Source organism: Electrona antarctica (assembly GCF_951216825.1).
Source record: "Electrona antarctica genome assembly, chromosome: 9".
Taxonomy (NCBI): Eukaryota; Metazoa; Chordata; class Actinopteri; order Myctophiformes; family Myctophidae; genus Electrona; species Electrona antarctica.
This window is the reverse complement of record NC_136790.1, coordinates 41,647,026-41,668,484: the sequence shown is the minus strand read 5'-3', so window position 1 is coordinate 41,668,484 and position 21,459 is coordinate 41,647,026. Positions and strand designations below refer to the sequence as shown.

The window sequence follows — 21,459 nt, the reverse complement described above, 5'->3', positions numbered from 1 at the left end:
ATGCTCACTGCGTTCGCAATAATACATTCAATATACAACAGCCCTTAATTGCACTAATAAGTATAGTATACAGGGTTAGGTATTACTACAATCACTTCTATTTACAAGTTCACTGTGACAAACAAATTACTATGAAACAAACATTCAATATATGACGGGTGAAAGCGGCAAGTAACATACCATGGTCTTTGGGTTCCTCCTGTTCAGCAGAGTTGAGGTTGATAGAGTTCATCTTCACCTGAAGTCTGGAGTCCACAGTCAGATCTGATCAGAAATGATTGATATCCTGGAGCAGTTGTGGAGAACTGACACAGACCAACTCTTCTTATACTAGAGAGCCTGAGGTGGAGCTGCTTGGATTGATAGGCCGAAGAGGAGAACAGAACCATATCTCAACCAATCACAACCTAACAAACTCTGCATGCTCCGCCCCTCCCTCCTCCCCCAGGCATGCTCAATGCAACCTTCTAGAAAGAAACTGGTAACTGTGAGATTGCTTAGTTAACTTAATATGTAACATCTGAATCTATATCTAATATGGACATTATGCACATATAGTGAGTTTCCGGGCAAAAATATGTACAGTCTAACACTATTGAATAATATAATTCAATATGAATGGTTACTGAAGCAAAGCGATTAAGTAGAAGAAACGACTGTGATTTACATCCCAGAATCTCAATTTATCTTGCAAAAGGGTTACTTGCTTTAATATGATAATGCTTTCTATTGCCTCTCTATTTTATGATATTTAATGAAATTGTCAACACAACACACTCCTACCAGCCACAGATAAAAAAACAACAACTATTGACTTTGAACATGTATTATAAGTTATAACCAAGGACAAAAAAACAAGTAAAGTACGGGTGGGTCATATATTTGTTTTCCAAATTACTCAATCCATGAACACACAGTACTCCTTCACACCGGGACTTGTAAATGTACTGAAGTGTGTGTGTGTGTGTGTGTGTGTGAAAACACTGTTCTATTTTCTTTAAAAACATTAACGTTATGTGAACTCATAACTAATACATTAGGAGTTTTGTTTTTGTTTAAAAAGCAATGTGTAGGCTACCTGTTATTTCTAAACCAGCACTCATGGGGTTAACATTCTGTAGGGAACGTATAGAGGGGGAGTGTGTTGCTGCACGGACGACAGGAAGGGGAGACATGAAAGGAAGAGTAATTCAGAGAAAGCCTGTATCATTATATAAGTTTGCAGTGCACAAACCTGTGTGTATTTTGTGTCTTAAGATATATTGATATATTGATATAATTGATCAAGATGACAAAATACGGAAAGGTTTAATGTGTAACCATGTCAATGTGCTGTTTTGTGCAGTTCCACCACAGTGCATGGTCATGTGATCACTCACCTCACCCCTGCACTGTAACATTCCCTTTGTCCTGTAAATGATGGAGTAGCTGTCTTAAGGAGGCCAAATGGATGCAGATGACTCATTACAATGAGACATGACACTGGTCCTGACGTGTAAACAACTCTAAGGAAGGGTTTGATGATGGAAGCTTTTCAAGTTGTAGGCTACCTCGAGGTTGAACAAGCTGCTCCAAGACTTAACAATCATCAAAGCAAACTCAAGGAGTCACACAGGAAAGACAAGACTGTAGCCGCACAGAGTGTGGGAAAACATTTAATAATTAGGGTAATCTGAAGACACACTCAATGATTCATACAGGGGAAAAACCCTTTACTTGTACCGTCTGTGGCACAGGGTTGAGTGACATAGGCCTAATGTAAGTAACATAAAGGCACACACATTACAGGCAAAGGGCCTTTACCTGTAGCTGTAGAGTAGCTATGGTATGTGACAATGGCACACATAGGGACTCATACAGGAGATATGCCCGTTGTCTGTACACTTTGTGGCAAACGTATTTACTTAATCCTCTTCGTTCCCGGTGGAACATAAGGCTGCGACTATCTGCTTCCACCTGGTCCTATCCCTCCTCCCCCATGCATGCTCAATGCAACCTTCTGGTAACTGTGAGATTGCTTTGTAAACGTTATATGTAACATATTAATCTATTTATATCCAATATGTGGACATTATGCACATATACAGTGAGTATATGGGCAATATATGTACAGTCTAACAATATTGAATAATATAATGTAATATTAATTAATTGTTACTGAAGCTGAAATTGTCACGAACACTGTTGTGTTCGTGACAATCCTACAAGCCACAGATCAAAAAACAACTATTGACTTTGAACATTCATTAAAACCAAGAAGGACAAAAAACAAGTAAAGCGTAATGAGTCATTTATTTGTTTTTCAAATTACCCATTCCATGAACATAGTACTCCTTCAAATCTGGACATGTAAACGTACAATATCCCATGCACATGTTCATGATATCTCAGGTTACCTGAATTATACTTAACAACACTATACATGACCTGAATTGTGTGTCTCTGACTTTGCAACTGGATGGCTGGAAAAGAAGAGTTTACATAGTACACGCATAAACCTTCCTTAATGATTATATCTGGTTTCAGTATTCATTTTTCTCTATTATTAAGGTTATTTTTGCAGTCAGTCAGTTTGTATTGGGGTGGGGAGTGGGGGTTAGGACGGGGGTCGCGAGACATGGCCAAAGCATTTCCGGGGGTCCAGACCCCAGCCAAAAACGTTGAGAACCCCTGCTCTAAAGGTTACTGCTATCTATTATGCATGTACTGCTGAATTTACATGTAAAATAAACACCATTCATGTCCTTGTCCATGTGTGTGAATGAGTCTCTCACCTCCATCGTGTTATTCGAACAGAGTCATTGAGAAGAAATTACCAGAAATTAGGCAATTTCTGGTAATTTCTGGAAATTAGGCAACAACACAAGGTGTGTTGCCTTCCAAACAGTAGTCCATATGATTGACTGAAATTACCACACACAGTACTCCTATAAACAAAAGCTAAAAAAAACTCCTCTTGACTTGTTTGCTTACCTTTATTCATGAGTGCACTACTTATTTACATGTAACAAAAAATAAAAAAAACAGCTTTATGCTTTATGGTGTCATTCACTCACAGTTAACAGTCTTTGTATTGAGTTGTACTGTAATTCTGCAAACTGTTAATAAATCAATCAACCAACCAATCAAAACAACTCCATGAATAAGAAATACTATTAAATAGATTTGTTTAAAACAGTGTGTTTCTCGTCCTTCCATTATTGAGGTCTTATCATACTGTTCACACTAACCAGGCTTATCTTTCATATGTGTGCTCATGACGTGACGAGTGGTGGCTTGAAGCAGTAAAACTCTTAACCACACTGACCACAACTACTTTAAATCCAGTGTGTACTTCCACATAATTTGAATCACACCCCTAGTTTTTCTCTCCAGTGTGAATTCTCTGGTGGCTTTTAAGGTGGGACATTTCAGAGAAGTGCTGTCCACACTGATCACATCCATAGGGTTTATCTCCAGTGTGGATTTTCTGGTGTCTTTTAAGAGTTGCCATTTGAGAGAAGTGTTGTCCACACTCATCACATCCATAGGGTTTCTCTCCAGTGTGAATTCTCTGGTGATTTTTAAGGCTGGACATTTCAGAGAAGTGTTGTCCACACGCAACACATCCATAGGGTTTCTCTCCAGTGTGAATTCTCTGGTGCTTTGTAAGGCTGGACATTTCAGAGAAGTGTTGTCCACACTGATCACATCCATAGGGTTTCTCTCCAGTGTGGATTTTCTGGTGTCTTTTAAGACTTGACATTTGAGAGAAGTGTTGTCCACACTCATCACATCCATAGGGTTTCTCTCCAGTGTGAATTCTCTGGTGTTTTTTAAGATTGTTCATCATAGAGAACTGTTGTCCACACTGATCACATCCATAGGGCTTCTCTCCAGTGTGAATTCTCTGGTGCTTTTTAAGGGTAGACATGTCAGAGAAGTGTTGTCCACACTGATCACATCCATAGGGTTTCTCTCCAGTGTGAATTCTCTGGTGGCCTTTAAGGTGGGACATTAAAGTGAAGTTCTGTCCACACTGATCACATCCATAGGGTTTATCTCCAGTGTGAATTCTCTGGTGTCTTTTAAGGTCAAACATTTGAGAGAAGTGTTGTCCACACTGATCACATCCATAGGGTTTCTCTCTAGTGTGAATTCTCTGGTGTCTTTTAAGGGCAGACATGTAATGGTAGCGTTGTCCACACTGGTCACAGCCATGTTTTTTTTGTTTAGCCAAGCTTCTATGTTCACTTACTGTTGGTAAGACATGGATTGGAAAGGTCAAAAAAGGTTAATAAAGAAATACACAAATAAATATAAGAAAATAGCAAATTATACAGTAACAATACATTCAATATACAACAGCCCTTAATTGCACTAATACAGTCTAGTATACAGGGTTAGGTATTACTACAATCACTTCTATTTACAAATTCACTGTGAGAAACAAAATGAAAGATTGAAACATTCAATATATGACGGGTGAAAGCGGCAAGTAACATACCATGGTCTTTGGGTTCCTCCTGTTCAGCAGAGTTGAGGTTGATAGAGTTCATCTTCACCTGAAGTCGGGAGTCCACAGTCAGATCTGATCAGAAATTATTGATATCCTGGAGCAGTTGTGGAGAACTGACACAGACCAACTCTTCTTATACTAGAGAGCCTGAGGTGGAGCTACTTGGCTTGATAGGCCAAAGAGGAGAACAATAGAACCATATCTCAACCAATCACAACCTAACAAACTGCTGCGTGCTCCGCCCCTCCCTCCTCCCCCAGGCATGCTCAATGCAACCTTCTAGAAAGAAACTGGTAACTGTGAGATTGCTTAGTTAACTTATTATGTAACATCTGAATCTATATCTAATATGTATGGACATTATGCACATATAGTGAGTTTCCGGGCAAAAATATGTACAGTCTAACACTATTGAATAATATAATTAAATATGAATTAATTGTTACTGAAGCAAAGCCATTAAGTAGAAGAAATTACTCATTATACTGTGATTTACATCCCAGCATCTTAATTTATCTTGCAAAAAGGTTACTTGCTTTAATATGATAATGCTTTCTATTGCCTCTCTATTTTATGTTAGGCCTAGTGGTTGAAATTGTCAACACAACGCACTCCTACCAGCCACAGATACAAAAAAACTATTGACTTTGAACATGTATTATAAGTTATAACCAAGGGCAAAAACAAGTAAAGTACGGGTGGGTCATAGATTTGTTTTCCAAATTACTCAATCCATGAACACAGTACTCCTTCACACCTGGACTTGTAAATGTACTGAAGTTTGTGTGTGTGTGTGTGTGTGTGTGTTGTTTATTTTCTTTAAAAAAAACGTTATAACGTTATGTGAACTCATAACTAATTCATTTAATTTTGTTTTTGTTTAAAAAGCAATGTGTAGGCTACCTGTTATTTCTAAACCAGCGCTCATGGGGTTAACATTCTGTAGGGAACTACTGTATCCGTCTTTGGCGGTTAACTAGTTAACACTTTGGTTAGAGCAGTAAAAGTGAGGACCATTATAAAACACCACTTGGGCGTGATCTAGTACAAAACCAATATAAAAACTATAGCAGCATAGCATAGACTTGAATTCAAAACAAAAAAGAACAGCGGTTCACAGTATGAGGTCCAATCTGTAATGGAACACAAACCTCAATTAGCCTCACGATTTACCATATAGTTAAAGTGCTTTCATGGTTGTACTCAGACTCAGATTCTGAGTACAACGCTGATGTAGCCAAACAATCATACATGACATGCATTAAATGTACTTTGTACTGCTAATTAGCACATACCCTGTTAAGGTGATCAGGGCATCCAGGTTGTTGGTAAAACAGTCAGTGTTTGCTCGGTCGGGACACCGTCTGTGTAATATAAACATGTCATGAGGACTAATATAAACATATCATGAGGATTTGCATTTTACTTAACAAAGACTACTATGCTGTCGCAGTATGGACGCAAGCCTACCTCTAAACTCTGGTGTGTAGGTTTACACACACGCACAACGGACACCACGTTAGTCAGGCTCTTGTCAGTGTATTACTGGGTAGAAACACCGTCTGTGTAACAAACGTATCATGAGGACACACGTCATTCATCAAACACAAACTTTTATGCTGTCACAATACGGACGGAAGCCTACCTCAAGACTCTGGTGTGTACACACACACACACACACACACACACGCACACACATTAGCCGGCTCGTTCGCCGCTGCGTCTAACAACGAGACAAGCATTTGCATAATTAACTGGGAGACAATTTAACGTAACGGCTCGTTTGTGCTGTTGCGGTATGAGGCAAGCCTACCTTGGTTTCTCTGAACTGTGTGTACACACACACACACACACACACACACACACACGCTGACAGGGCTGTCACTAGATCAGAGCTTCACAGTTTCTGACGAAGAAAAAGAATAAAGCATAAATAAACTGGAGGTTGTTGACATAAATCAACCTAGAGACAGGTAACCCTATATTAGTAAAACCAAGAGCTTACCTCGATGCTACGAGCACAAACAAAACACCACCCAACAGCCTGACTGGAACAGGAAACAACCTGGTTAAAACACCGCCTATTCCCTATGCCTGGCCAGCTACCCTATATGCTGAGCTGAGGGGGTGGTGCTATGAAACGTATTGGTTCCCAGTCCCAGTGGGACTGTCCCACTGATTACACATAGACAACAGGAAGGGGAGACATGAAAGGAGGACGACAGGACAGAACGAGTGAAGAGTAATTCAGAGAAAGCCTGCAGTGCACAAACCTGTGTGTATGTTGTGCCTTAAGATATATTGATATATTGATCAAGATGACAAAATACGGAAAGGTTTAATTAGCGTTGATATGTTTTCAGACATGAAACAGTATTTAGAAATATGATTTAACCATGCCAATGTGCTGTTTTGTGCAGTTCCACCACATTGCATGGTCATGTGGTCACTCGCCTCACCCCTGCACTGCAACATTCCCTTTGTCCTGTAAATGGTGGAGTAGCTGTCTTTAGAAAGGAGGCCAAATGGATGCAGATGACTGATTACAATGAGACATGGAGTAGCCTAGCTGTCTTTAGAAAAGAGGCCAAATGGATGCAGATGACTCATTACAATGAGACATGGCACTGGTCCTGAAGTGTAAACAACTCTAAGGAAGGGTTTGATGATGGAAGCTTTTCAAGTTGTAGGCTACCTCGAGGTTGAACAAGCTGCTCCAGGACTTAACAATCATCAAAGCAAACTCAAGGAGTCACACAGGAAAGACAAGACTGTAGCCGCACAGAGTGTTTTTCGTATATTTCCCACATCAGCAGCCAGTAGGCCTATACAGTGTAATGATGAAAACTCTATATGATAACCCATAATTTTACAGATATCTTCCTTCACGTCCTCCCAGAAATGTCTGATTACTGGACAGCTCCAGATCATATGTACATAGTAACATACTCATTGTTGAATCCTATCAAGTTTTTGGTTTTATGTACAATAGAAAGTGTCTCAATGGCTCTGTTTGGATAACAAGAATGGAGGTGGGAGAGACTCATTTGTGTACAGGACGTGAATATAGTGTTGTTTATTTTACACATAAATGACATGCAGAATGGATAGCAGAAAAAGGTGAAATGTGGAGTATATGTAGGTATAACTGTATAAGTCATAGATAGCCTGCTGTGATGTGTTCCCTCATTAAGACTTGAGATGTCCAAGTCCAAACAGCTTTGATCAGTTCAGACAAAGAGGTATAAAACATGTTCACCATTCTTTCCCCCTCTGAGGGGAGATGATTGTTCTCTTTGAGTGCATTTACTCCTGAATTAAGAGATCTCCACTTGTTAGAGTGGAGAGTGTAATAGATAATTTACAACTGAAAGGGTTTATGATCAGTAAGCCTAATGGGGCCATTTCCATTGTCACTGATCTCTACATGGACACGGTGTGTCTATGTGAAGCAGTGTGTACAGGTGTGATCTGCATTACCATTGATGGAATGTGGGCTCAGATGAGGCAATGTTTTGGGATTCTCTAGCCTTACTGTTGTGTTGACAGTACTATTAGTTGGTATGGGGATTTTTTATGTTGGATTTATCATTGGTATATAATTCTGAAATGCATTTTTCGACTACATTTCAACATTCTATTGTTGTTCTATATCACTGCTAATGGCTCAGTTAATACAAGCAAACAGTTTTCCATACTCTGTTACTTGTAACAGAGTATTTCTATAGTATTTTCACAGTATATTAGAATAACAAAGGATGATGATAATAAAAAATAGTAAGGCAATGGAAATGTGCAAAATGGCAGATACATTTGAATTGTACACAAGCCACCTGGAACCGTTTTCGATTTATCTGAAACACAGCCATTAAGACATGCAAATTCCTTCAAAACTACTCTCAAAGGGCACCTATAGGGACGGCTGCAATTCGAAACCGGCCCGTAAAATCTGAATCCCCTACCCACCCCCTTTCCCCCTCACTGTTTATGTTTATTTTCCCTTTTTACCTCCTCTATGATTTCCTGTTTTGACTATAGTTGTGTATATTCGTACGTCTCTAAATGTTTTGATGGATTGAAAATGGTGGGCCCTATTGTAAACAGGTGTAATGCTTTATGGTGTCATCCACTCACAGTTAACAGTCTTTGTATTGAGTTGTACTTGACATACTGTAATCCTATGGCTCGCTTCACCAGGTAGCCAGTCGCCACCCCACCCAGTCACCTACTGTATGGCTAACAGCCAAAGGCCCTGCAGTAAAAAATAAATACCTTGATAGGACCACTTCACACCAGTATAACCCCAAATGGTGGCAGTAATGCACTGTAACAGATAAAGCTTTTAAAACAGTTACCATCTGCCCCACATGGGCGAGCCGTGTATTATAAACGCACTACCAACCCAATACTGTAGGTGCAGCATAGGGGGAGTGCCACCCTCTATACTATTGTGAATATTTAAATTGATTTATGCCCAATACAAAGTTACTTTATACTTAGTAGCCCGACACTCTGGCTACTATGTGGAACATAGTTGTAGGCCACTTGCTGGTGTAACAGCGTAGCTTGGCTTTGTTGGTCATTCCAGCCAGTCAGCTGGTCGACCAGCAGAATATAGCTTAGCTGAAGCTGACCAACTATACTGACAAACCAGCAAGACCAGCCTGGTAAACCAACTAAAACCAACAGCTGGCATTTGTCACTTTAAAAAAAACCATCATGTAATTCATCCCAACTACTGTATATGCCATGCATTTATACATTACATAGACCAACTTATTAATTTAATGCAAACTTGTTGCTGTACAAGTGAGGTACTGTATATATGCACAACACATTCACTACCTTCCATGATAACACAACTTTATTATCTTCCATGATACATTTCCAATTATACATGATTTAATTATAGGTTGAATAAGTTGAGACGACGTTTCGCTTCAAGTACTCCACCTGTAAAGTAAAAATAACAATAAATACACGTGGTATGTATATATATATATATGAAGACATTGTGAGCAAGTCAAAATATTCACGTATTTATATTTATACAAAGGGGTTAAGCAAACATCATATCCATTACTCATTTTGAACAGTGTCGATCCAGTGCTACAATATACTGCAATATGCAAATTTTGAGGAAAAGTTAATAGAATTGCCCAGTATTTAAATAGGCATGGGACAGGACAGGACATCTAGTGATAGTTTTAGGAGAGTTAAAAAAAAAAACGAAAGTTTGGGAACCACTGATCTACTACAAAGTTGTTCCCAAAGCTTTTCATGTCAAGGACCCCCACATTGACATTATAGACCAGCCATGAGAGCAGATGTTGACGTCTCTAGCAGTGATTCTCAACCCATTTAATTTCAAGGACCCCCAGTTTGACCTGCATTAGGCTACGGACCCCCATTTCTATCTCCGAGACCCCCAATGTATATTGTAAAATCAATGTTAATTTAACTCTGAGAGTGTACAAATGGAACCAAATGGGTCCATTTGTACACTCTCAGAGTTAGACCCATAAGGGTCCATTTGGTTCCAAACATTTAGCTGGGGACCCCCTGGAACTCCCTCCAGGACCCCTAGGGGTCCCCGGACCGCACCCTGGGAACCACTGTAGTAGTAGAGCATGCCATGTACAGTAAATCGATACTTATTGGTCAATAAATGATATATAAAAAAGGGATGCATTTAGAAGATACACTTTACTGTAAACACACATTGAGGAATCAATTTGTAAAATAGTCTGTACCTACTACCTGCTGGCTACATCATGCATAGTTACTGACAAGGATAGCTGTATTCCGTCTCCATGTTGTCACCTGAGTGAAAACAAGACCATGAGAGTTTACTTCAGAGCAACAGGACAGAAGAGTCCTCCATTTGGTGTCCCTTAATCAGATATTGGAACAACTCAAAACGCAGATTTAAATTATGGGACAACTCAAATCTAGATTGACCAACAGCTTAATCACCATTTTAGATCAATGCTCATGATATAATAAACTGCATGAAACTATAATCAAACCATTCAATTTTCTCCAGGAGTGTCTTTGCCCAGAGCTAATCTTGCAATCTGCTTCTGCCAAATTTATTGGGCAGGTCAACATACAGTAGCACCTGCAAACACATATTTTATTATTAGTTATTCATAATGGAAGTAAAGGGGGACAGATCGGCTCAAACCGTGCCCAAATTTGGAAATGGCCGATATACTGTATGCAGAACACATAAAAGCAAAGTGCATGTTTGTCAATTTGCCTACAATACTAGGTCAGAATTGTACAATAATCTACTGTAAAATGCATGCACATCCCCTAATACTAGTACAGTGTTAAACCTCTCCTACATCTCAGTCACACCATGTACTCACTCAGGGTTTAGTCACACGTGTACTCACTCAGGGTTTAGTCACGTGTACGCACTCAGGGTTTAGTCACACGTGTACTCACTCAGGGTTTAGTCACACGTGTACGCACTCAGGGTTTAGTCACACATGTACGCACTCAGGGTTTAGTCACACATGTACGCACTCAGGGTTTAGTCACATGTACGCACTCAGGGTTTAGTCACATGTACGCACTCAGGGTTTAGTCACACATGTACGCACTCAGGGTTTAGTCACACATGTACGCACTCAGGGTTTAGTCACACATGTACGCACTCAGGGTTTAGTCACACATGTACGCACTCAGGGTTTAGTCACACATGTACGCACTCAGGGTTTAGTCACACATGTACGCACTCAGGGTTTAGTCACACATGTACGCACTCAGGGTTTAGTCACACATGTACGCACTCAGAGTTTAGTCACACATGTACGCACTCAGAGTTTAGTCACACATGTACGCACTCAGAGTTTAGTCACACATGTACGCACTCAGGGTTTAGTCACACATGTACGCACTCAGGGTTTAGTTACACATGTACGCACTCAGGGTTTAGTCACACATGTACTCACTCAGGGTTTAGTCACACATGTAGTCACATGTACTCACTCAGGGTTTAGTCACGTGTACTCACTCAGGGTTTAGTCACACGTGTACTCACTCAGGGTTTAGTCACACGTGTACTCACTCAGGGTTTAGTCACACATGTAGTCACTCAGGGTTTAGTCACACATGTAGTCACTCAGGGTTTAGTCACACATGTACTCACTCAGGGTTTAGTCACACATGTACTCACTCAGGGTTTAGTCACACATGTACTCACTCAGGGTTTAGTCACACATGTACTCACTCAGGGTTTAGTCACACATGTACTCACTCAGGGTTTAGTCACACATGTACTCACTCAGGGTTTAGTCACACATGTACTCACTCAGGGTTTAGTCACACATGTACTCACTCAGGGTTTAGTCACACATGTACTCACTCAGGGTTTAGTCACACGTGTACTCACTCAGGGTTTAGTCACACATGTAGTCACTCAGGGTTTAGTCACACATGTAGTCACTCAGGGTTTAGTCACACATGTACTCACTCAGGGTTTAGTCACACATGTACTCACTCAGGGTTTAGTCACACATGTACTCACTCAGGGTTTAGTCACACATGTACTCACTCAGGGTTTAGTCACACATGTACTCACTCAGGGTTTAGTCACACATGTACTCACTCAGGGTTTAGTCACACATGTACTCACTCAGGGTTTAGTCACACATGTACTCACTCAGGGTTTAGTCACACATGTACTCACTCAGGGTTTAGTCACACATGTACTCACTCAGGGTTTAGTCACACGTGTACTCACTCAGGGTTTAGTCACGTGTACTCACTCAGGGTTTAGTCACACATGTACTCACTCAGGGTTTAGTCACACATGTACTCACTCAGGGTTTAGTCACACATGTACTCACTCAGGGTTTAGTCACACATGTACTCTCAGGGTTTAGTCACACATGTACTCACTCAGGGTTTAGTCACACTATGTACTCACTTGGCTGGTAGTAATCGTAGATCTTGACCAGTGCTGGTTTCAGGTTCAGAACAGGGACATTCTGTATGAGCTCCAAGGTGTGGTTGACAGGTGTGCCTCGTGTTAACTGTTGGTAGAAATGTAGTTGACCATACTGTACCCTATATATATTGTCATAATACTCGCTATGCCAATAGTCCTCCTTGGTCTTTCTATTGTACCAGGACCACTAGGACTAGTCTTTCTATTGTATAATGATGGCAGAATGAACTTGTCAAAAGGTCTCGAGTTTTTGTCCACGTTAATAGTGTGCGTTTTGTTTTCTCCTAACGGGTGTTTTGAGAGTTTAGCACGCGAGTATACACTTATGACCGAAGCTGAATTTATTAAAATGACAACGCATGTGGATGTTCTTTTTGCGTTTTATTCGTGTGTTACTGAAAGATCACCTTGCCTCTGGCTCAGCAACATTTAATGGAAATTAAACTGTTGCACTCAGTGATTCTCTTCTCTTCTCTTCTGTTTTTCTTCCTTTCCGCGCAACAACAGTGTGGCTTTTTCCGGCGGGTCCAGTACCAAGAGAAAGTGCCTCAGTACCACGCGGTGAAGATTCCTCGTGAGGACCGGCCACAGTTCCAGACCGAGAAGTCAGGAGTCGTCCATAAAAAGGAGTGGGCCACGCACTGGAGCGACGGGACCTCTTAAAATGCTCGGACCCCCCCACTGAGTCAATCAATTTAAAAACACTATGTGGCACTCACTCTCTCTCTCTCCCTTTGCAGCACAATTAACTGGCTGAAAAAAAAGGTGCACCTAGAACTGATGACACCCTTAAATGCGGGTGCACGTCGTGATGCGTCAGTAACTTGTGTGTGTCGGTGCCGCGTTACACGTCGACTGGATCTATCGGATGGTCTATATTTGTACTGTGCATCTGCGTTGGTGTTTTACAGTAAATGCCGGGGGTTCGACGACGTCAATACTTCCCAGTCTAGCTATAGCTGCTCGATAATGTTTTATAGCCCGCAAATGGAGCACTGATGCTCAAATGGACCTCACCGACTGGCATCAATAATGACAGACACACCAGAGGACAACAGAAGCGCACACAAACAAAAGCTCTCACCTCGCGCACTCACGCATCCATACGTGCGCACGCACGCACGCACGCACGCACGCACTCACGCACTCACACACACACAGGAGCATGTTGATCCCTTTGAACAAGAAGCCATGAAGGGCTTCTTGCCTTAACTACTGTAAGACTGAGATGGGCAAAACAAAAAAAATACATACTTTCTTTTTTCTTTTGTTGATAATGTTTGGGGATTTCCTTTTACATAGAGCTGGTTAACATTAGGAAGTGGTGATATAAAATATCAGATAATCTTAGAGGTTAATAACTAATGTCTTTTCATCTTGGGCTCTCTGATATGCTGTCAAAGTTATAACGATAAGTTGACCTGGTCATGTACCACAAACACCCATTTAAGGACATGGAATGTCATCTCAAAGAGGATGCAGTTTTTCTTTTTTTATTTCCCCCCTTTTTTGAGTGGTGTAAACCACTCCTACAACTGGCTTTGTTAGTCTGTGCAGAAAAAATAAGCATGGTTGCTATGTTCACCCGGGTGTGATTTCATTACGTCAGACATGATTTAATTACGTCAGACAGGCTATATAATACCTTACACCTTACACCACTCAGTTCACACGGGTGTGATTTTTTCCTCCACGTTCCACTTCAAGACGTAAGTGGGATGTACTGTATGCCAACAATAGAGGGTATGCGCATGCATAAAGTGAATGGCAAATCGAGTGGCAAATCGAGTGTCAACGTGAGTGGCAAAGTGAGTTTAGCATTGTTTAATGTCGTTTAATGCAATCGGATAAGACTTTTCTGTTTGGATGTTTTGGGCTGTCACGGCCAGCAAGTACTTTTTTGCCACTCAGTTGCGTTCCCACATAACTTCCGGGTTTGATGATGATGTCACGCGCATACCCTCTATCCACTGCCTGAGTGAACTTGAATAAGAACAGGAAAACCATAACAGATTGTACTGCCGCCATGGCATTAGTGCTGTTTTCAGATGAAACCCACACACATGTAACTCAAAGGTGGACGGGAAAAAAGACAAAGAAAAACAATGTCCAAATCCCTAGGCATACTGTTTGGAAACTTTTTTTTTTTTTTTTTTTAATGTTATAGCCTATCCCACAATTTTGTAACCTGTTTTTTCACCAGTGTCAATTATGGGTGCAACACTTCCTTTGCCAACCTGGTGGGGGGGGGGGGGGGGCAGTGGACTGACCTCATGCTTCCTTCTATGCATGAGGAGTCCAAGCTGCTTCTTTTCACCTGACAGGGGAGAGTTTCCCCGGCCGGACGTAGTGCGTGGAAGGAACACGTTATTCCGACCAGTTCCTTTCCCCTCCACCAGGCGCCCCGGCTAGCCAGGGGGAGGCAGTTTAGGGACTACTGTTTGGAAACGATACAGTGGGCTTTCTGTGAATTACTCTGAAGGGTCATTGTGTACTTGTTCAGTGCAAACACATAACTATTTTAATTAATGAACCAAGTTATAAGGCTTTCATTGGACAGCAGCACCAATAGCCCCTTTTAATTTACTTTTCCTTTCTTTTACAAATTTTGACATTTGTACAAGTAGTTTTCAAGCTGTAAAGTGGGATTGGATTAATCTGTGTGCAGCACGGCCCCAGCGGTGGCAACATTATTTCAACTGGCCAGGATAACTTTGTACATTACTGTCGTGTCGATACTCTAATGTAGCCTATACCTGCATACAAGTGCCTTATGTTAAAACCGGCATCATTTGTTCTAGTTAAATAGCAAAAAGAAGAAAAAGTATAATGCTACCTTGGTTGGGATCGGATGGTCGCCAAGTTTCAAGCAATGCGAGAGAAGATTCCGTGGAGAGAAATGGGATCCCTCAGGCTGGAATCACACTGACTCATTGCTGTAGATCTGTTGTGGTTCAATGCCATGGCTGTAAAGCATGATATGAAGGGTCGGCTTGTTGTTGTTTAGGTATTGCTGGACAATCTTGTATTAGCTGCATGAAGCTCATATTGCTGTTCTGATAACCCCCCCACCCTCTCCCTTCCTTTTTTTGTGTCTATGATTCAATGTTTTATTTATTTTTTGGATTGGCTGCACTGTTTTAACACTGTAAATAAAAATAAATGGAGAAATTTTAATAATTTGTTCCATTGATCATCATATGGACAAAGTGATTGACACTGAATAAACCTGCAGTTCACTATAAGATCCACAAGATGGTGCTGCCAACCTTCTATTCTGGATATAATCTGATCTAGTAGGGAACCTATGTCAAACTACTCTGACATGTTATAAACAAAAACAAATAGAACATCTGATGTGTAATATTATAACTGTAATCTAACATAACTGTTTGATACAGAAATGGAGATATGATAAACTAACAGCTAATTCTCAAAGGTCATGCCTCCTGTATAGGCCTACTGTAGAATGCATATCTGCTGAGAGGGAGAAATTAATCTCATGATTGACTGATGAATAATTGTCTAATATGCAACATTGTTTGTATGAATATATTTTCTAATTTGCTGGCAAATGTTGTCCATTGCCTTATCACCGTGTCATAGCCATAGGGTGTGCTTATTATCAAAAACTGGTGCACAGTTCCTGCTCTAGAACGCTCTGGGGGCGTTCATGAGGGCTTCAATCAGGATGGCTAACTTGGCTGTTCTCCTGGGCTCATCTGATTCTGGAACCTTTTGAAGGCGCTTGACTGGTTGCTTTCCAGGTACACCAACTGGTCTCTTATAAAGATGATCCAGGGGTCTTCTTCTGCTGCATGGAGGCTGCTATACCTTCATCACCCTCCTCCACGCATCACTGTGGGTTCTCTTCTTTGTGACAACCCTTGACTTGTTGACCACCTGCTGCTCGGCTGCTTGGACGCGTGGGACAGCAGCTACCTTCCTCTGGACCACCACCGGCCTGGGGTTGGTGGGCTCTACATGGCTGGTCCAGGTGGAGCTGTTATCTTCAGCCCTCTGCTTAGGAGCTTTTCCATGTGAGGCAATAGGGACCCCCCTCAAGACACAATGCCCAGGGTTGATGGGGTCAAAGTGAAAGCTCCAAGCCATGGTGTCACCTTCATCCATTGGAATGTGCAGCTTGGCTGGTATGTCTTCATCATGGCAGGGTCCATGTGGTCTCTTTTTTATTAGGTTCAGATCACAGTACAATATGTTGGGATCACTTCTGCTCAGACATAACCTCTTTTATATATATATATATATAACCATATATAAAAGAGGCCCTGTACATTCAAATGTACAGGGCCCAACACACCTTCACACCGACAACAGAGTATTCATCCTGGAAGTATCTACTACATTTATGAGTGGTTGCCAGACATTTACAAAGCCTTGATAGTTGCAATGTATGACATATGTAAGCTTTTCTAAGGGTATTGTGAATATTTAAATTGATTTATGCCCGATTCAAAGTTACTTTATACTTAGTAGCTCGACACTCTGGCTACTATGTGGAACATAGTTGTAGGCCACTTGCTGGTGTAACAGCGTAGCTTGGCTTTGTTGGTCATTCCAGCCAGTCAGCTGGTCGACCAGCAGAATATAGCTTAGCTGAAGCTGACCAACTATACTGACAAACCAGCAAGACCAGCCTGGTAAACCAACTAAAACCAAAAGCTGGCATTTGTCACTTTAAAAAAACCATCATGTAATTCATCCCAACTACTGTATATGCCATGCATTTATACATTACATAGACCAACTTAATTTAATGCAAACTTGTTGCTGTACAAGTGAGGTACTGTATATATGCACAACACATTCACTACCTTCCATGATAACACAACTTTATTATCTTCCATGATACATTTCCAATTATACATGATTTAATTATAGGTTGAAGAAGTTGAGACGACGTTTCTCTTCAAGTACTCCACCTGTAAAGTAAAAATAACAATAAATACACGTGGTATATATATATATATATATATATATATATATATATATATATATATATATATATATATGAAGACATTGTGAGCAATTCAAAATATTCACGTATTTTTTTTTATAAAAAGGGGTTAAGCAAACATCATATCCATTACTCATTTTGAACAGTGTCGATCCAGTGCTACAGTATACTGCAATATGCACATTTTGAGGAAAAGTTAATAGAATTGCCCAGTATTTAAATAGGCATGGGACAGGACAGGACATCTAGTGATAGTTTTAGGAGAGTTAAACAAATAAACGAAAGTTTGGGAACCACTGATCTACTACAAAGTTGTTCCCAAAGCTTTTCATGTCAAGGACCCCCACATTGACATTATAGACCAGCCATGAGAGCAGATGTTGACGTCTCTAGCAGTGATTCTCAACCCATTTAATTTCAAGGACCCCCAGTTTGACCTGCATTGGGCTACGGACCCCCATTTCTATCTCCGAGACCCCCAATGTATATTGTAAAATCAATGTTAATTTAACTCTGAGAGTGTACAAATGGAGCCAAATGGGTCCATTTGTACACTCAGAGTTAGACCCATAAGGGTCCATTTGGTTCCAAACATTTAGCTGGGGACCCCCTGGAACTCCCTCAAGGACCACTAGGGGTCCCCGGACCGCACCCTGGGAACCACTGTAGTAGTAGAGCATGCCATGTACAGTAAATCGATACTTATTGGTCAATAAATTATATATAAAAAAGGGATGCATTTAGAAGATACACTTTTACTGTAAACACACATTGAGGAATCAATTTGTAAAATAGTCTGTCCCTACTACCTGCTGGCTACATCATGCATAGTTACTGACAAGGATAGCTGTATTCCGTCTCCATGTTGTCACCTGAGTGAAAACAAGACCATGAGAGTTTACTTCAGAGCAACAGGACAGAAGAGTCCTCCATTTGGTGTCCCTTAATCAGATATTGGAACAACTCAAAACGCAGATTTAAATTATGGGACAACTCAAACCTAGATTGACCAACAGCTTAATCACCATTTTAGATCAATGCTCATGACATAATAAACTGCATGAAACTATAATCAAACCATTCAATTTTCTCCAGGAGTGTCTTTGCCCAGAGCTAATCTTGCAATCTGCTTCTGCCAAATTTATTGGGCAGGTCAACATACAGTAGCACCTGCAAACACATATTTTATTATTAGTTATTCATAATGGAAGTAAAGGGGGACAGATCGGCTCAAACCGTGCCCAAATTTGGAAATGGCCGATATACTGTATGCAGAACACATAAAAGCAAAGTGCATGTTTGTCAATTTGCCTACAATACTAGGTCAGAATTGTACAATAATCTACTGTAAAATGCATGCACATCCCCTAATACTAGTACAGTGTTAAACCTCTCCTACATCTCAGTCACACCATGTACTCACTCAGGGTTTAGTCACACGTGTACTCACTCAGGGTTTAGTCACACATGTACTCACTCAGGGTTTAGTCACATGTACTCACTCAGGGTTTAGTCACACATGTACTCACTCAGGGTTTAGTCACACATGTACTCACTCAGGGTTTAGGCACACATGTACTCACTCAGGGTTTAGTCACACATGTACTCACTCAGGGTTTAGTCACACATGTACTCACTCAGGGTTTAGTCACACATGTACTCACTCAGGGTTTAGTCACACATGTACTCACTCAGGGTTTAGTCACACATGTACTCACTCAGGGTTTAGTCACACATGTACTCACTCAGGGTTTAGTCACACATGTACTCACTCAGGGTTTAGTCACACGTGTACTCACTCAGGGTTTAGTCACACGTGTACTCACTCAGGGTTTAGTCACACGTGTACTCACTCAGGGTTTAGTCACACATGTACTCACTCAGGGTTTAGTCACACGTGTACTCACTCAGGGTTTAGTCACACCATGTACTCACTCAGGGTTTAGTCACACATGTACTCACTCAGGGTTTAGTCACACTATGTACTCACTCGGCTGGTAGTAATCGTAGATCTTGACCAGTGCTGGTTTCAGGTTCAGAACTGGGACATTCTGTATGAGCTCCAAGGTGTGGTTGACAGGTGTGCCTCGTGTTAACTGTTGGCAGAAATGTAGTTCACCATACTGTACCGTAGTTCACCATACTGTACCCTATATATATTGTCATAATACTCGCTATGCCAATAGTCCTCCTTGGTCTTTCTATTGTACCAGGACTACTAGGACTGGTCTTTCTATTGTACCATGACCACTAGGACTGGACCACTAGGACTGGTCTTTCTATCGTACCAGGACCACTAGGACTGGTCTTTCTATTGTACCAGGACCACTATGACTGGTCTTTCTATCGTACCAGGACCACTAGGACTAGTCTTTCTATTGTACCATGACCACTAGGACTGGTCTTTCTATTGTACCAGGACCACTAGGACTAGTCTTTCTATTGTACCATGACCACTAGGACCGGTCTTTCTATTGTACCAGGACCGGTGCTTTTCCATCTTATAATATCCCTTATCACACGGCTTGGTTGAATGCTCGATTCGGATTGGTCAATGGCTGAATTCAGTGGTCTGTCATTTCTTGATAATGACCACTCCACTGGCTAATCAAAGCCTCCGAGCACCTGCTGCACCCTGCTGATTTACAGCCGTTTCCAACATGACAGCCATGTAAACACACACACACACTATGCCATTTACAGCTAAACATTGCTCTCAAAAATGTTTTTGAAAACATTTGAGCGAGGAATAGACAATGCAGTACCCGGAAATGGGATTCTATTTGATCAACTCACTTCCTTGTTTTCCACTGGGCAGATGCCGGCCAGCGCAACACTTATGGAATACTTAAATAAATTGACCCACAACAGAACGAGGTATTTCCTAACTTACGGTAATTAATGCATTAACCCATTTTGGGCAGGAACCCCTTTGTGTTTTAAGCATGTTATACTTTAGCTATTGAAAAATAGCAGATCTACAAGCTCATAATTGTCAAAACAAATTGAAGTTGAATGTTTACTACTTTTAAAAGACTCTTAACTGACCTCACACTAGAGGAAGGCATATGCACCTGCTTTCTGTAACATTTGGTTACAAGGTTTTGTTTCTGTGTGTATGTGCTTGTGTATTATATTTGTTGTACTGTGTGTCCATGTCTTGTATGTAAAATCATTGCTGTAAATGCCACCGAGTGGCACGCTACGAGCTTGTAGGTCTGCTATTTTTGAAAAATCGTGAAAATATTTATTTCAGAAAACTGGAGGATTTAGATTTTTTTTTTCCTTTCAAATATTTAGGTCAGGCCTAAATTAATTTCTCCCTACAATGTGACCACCTATAGGCAGACATTATGACTCAACCTACCTCCCCCCCACACTCTCACCTCTGTTAGATACAGAATGACATGGTCATCCTTTTGCTCTAGAAGATCCACCAGCAGAGCCTTTTTCAGCTGTGAAGAAACCATAGTAAACATTATCATCCATTACCTCTGTATTGGTCATCATATTTTACCCATGTGTTGGTGAGAACTTTTAATTTGTAGACGTTAACATTCCAAGTCAATTTTTTTTAGAATGACTCACCTTTTTCAAGGACTCTGGGTGTGGGATGAATCCAGAAAGCATTGCTACATCAACCAACACCATGTTTGCAGTGGTTTCATTTCCAGTATATCTGTGTGGGTATAACATGTTAAAACATCATTTCTAATTCAAGTATTTGCCTATAATTTGTTCATAATTCTCATAATTAGTGGGGATTTCTTTGTCGCAGTCCCACCCCCTTTCATGACGGCACCAGGCCCAGGAAATGAATGAAACTCATAATTACAAAGAAGAAAAATTACATTCTTTGTCCAAAAACCATTGTGTTTATCGTCATGATTTGGTCCAAAACATTGTGTTTATTGTCATGATTTGTCACGACAAGAGTTGGCTTTGTCCACGGCGTAAACGTCTTTAAATAAATACTTTCTGAAAATTCTACGAGGAAAATGAACGGGGGATTTCTTTTCCGGG

General features: G+C 40.8%; 1 protein-coding gene and 1 long non-coding RNA gene across 8 annotated transcripts in view; both read right to left on the bottom strand.

Annotated features, from left to right (window-relative positions):
- Positions 1 to 3,048: 3,048 nt before the first annotated feature.
- On the bottom strand, positions 3,049 to 6,567 carry LOC306930272. 2 transcript variants are annotated; one of them, XR_013790871.1, is made up of 7 exons: positions 6,504 to 6,567; positions 6,312 to 6,404; positions 6,144 to 6,221; positions 5,969 to 6,060; positions 5,794 to 5,862; positions 4,487 to 4,544; positions 3,049 to 4,236 (listed from the first exon to the last, which is right to left on the bottom strand). It is a non-coding gene; the product is annotated as an uncharacterized lncRNA (long non-coding RNA). The 2 variants fall into 2 exon arrangements; XR_013790872.1 differs by lacking the exons at positions 3,049 to 4,236; positions 4,487 to 4,544 and adding an exon at positions 5,410 to 5,631.
- Positions 6,568 to 9,338: 2,771 nt separating this feature from the next.
- Positions 9,339 to 21,459, bottom strand: part of LOC306930269 (alpha-2-macroglobulin-like) — a 36,579-nt gene continuing 24,458 nt past the window's right edge. For 3 of the 6 annotated variants that reach the window (XM_079511131.1, XM_079511134.1, XM_079511136.1), the window contains 5 exons: positions 21,025 to 21,115; positions 20,823 to 20,891; positions 19,427 to 19,532; positions 18,246 to 18,308; positions 17,295 to 17,401 (listed from right to left, as the gene is read on the bottom strand). In XM_079511131.1, the coding sequence (XP_079367257.1) occupies positions 18,268 to 18,308; positions 19,427 to 19,532; positions 20,823 to 20,891; positions 21,025 to 21,115 (307 nt within the window). In that variant the 3' untranslated portion in view covers positions 17,295 to 17,401; positions 18,246 to 18,267. Of the gene's footprint in view, positions 9,452 to 10,251; positions 10,322 to 17,294; positions 17,404 to 18,240; positions 18,309 to 18,540; positions 18,607 to 19,426; positions 19,533 to 20,822; positions 20,892 to 21,024; positions 21,116 to 21,459 lie in introns of those variants that run through there. The other 3 variants (XM_079511133.1, XM_079511132.1, XM_079511135.1) reach the window with 3 other exon arrangements.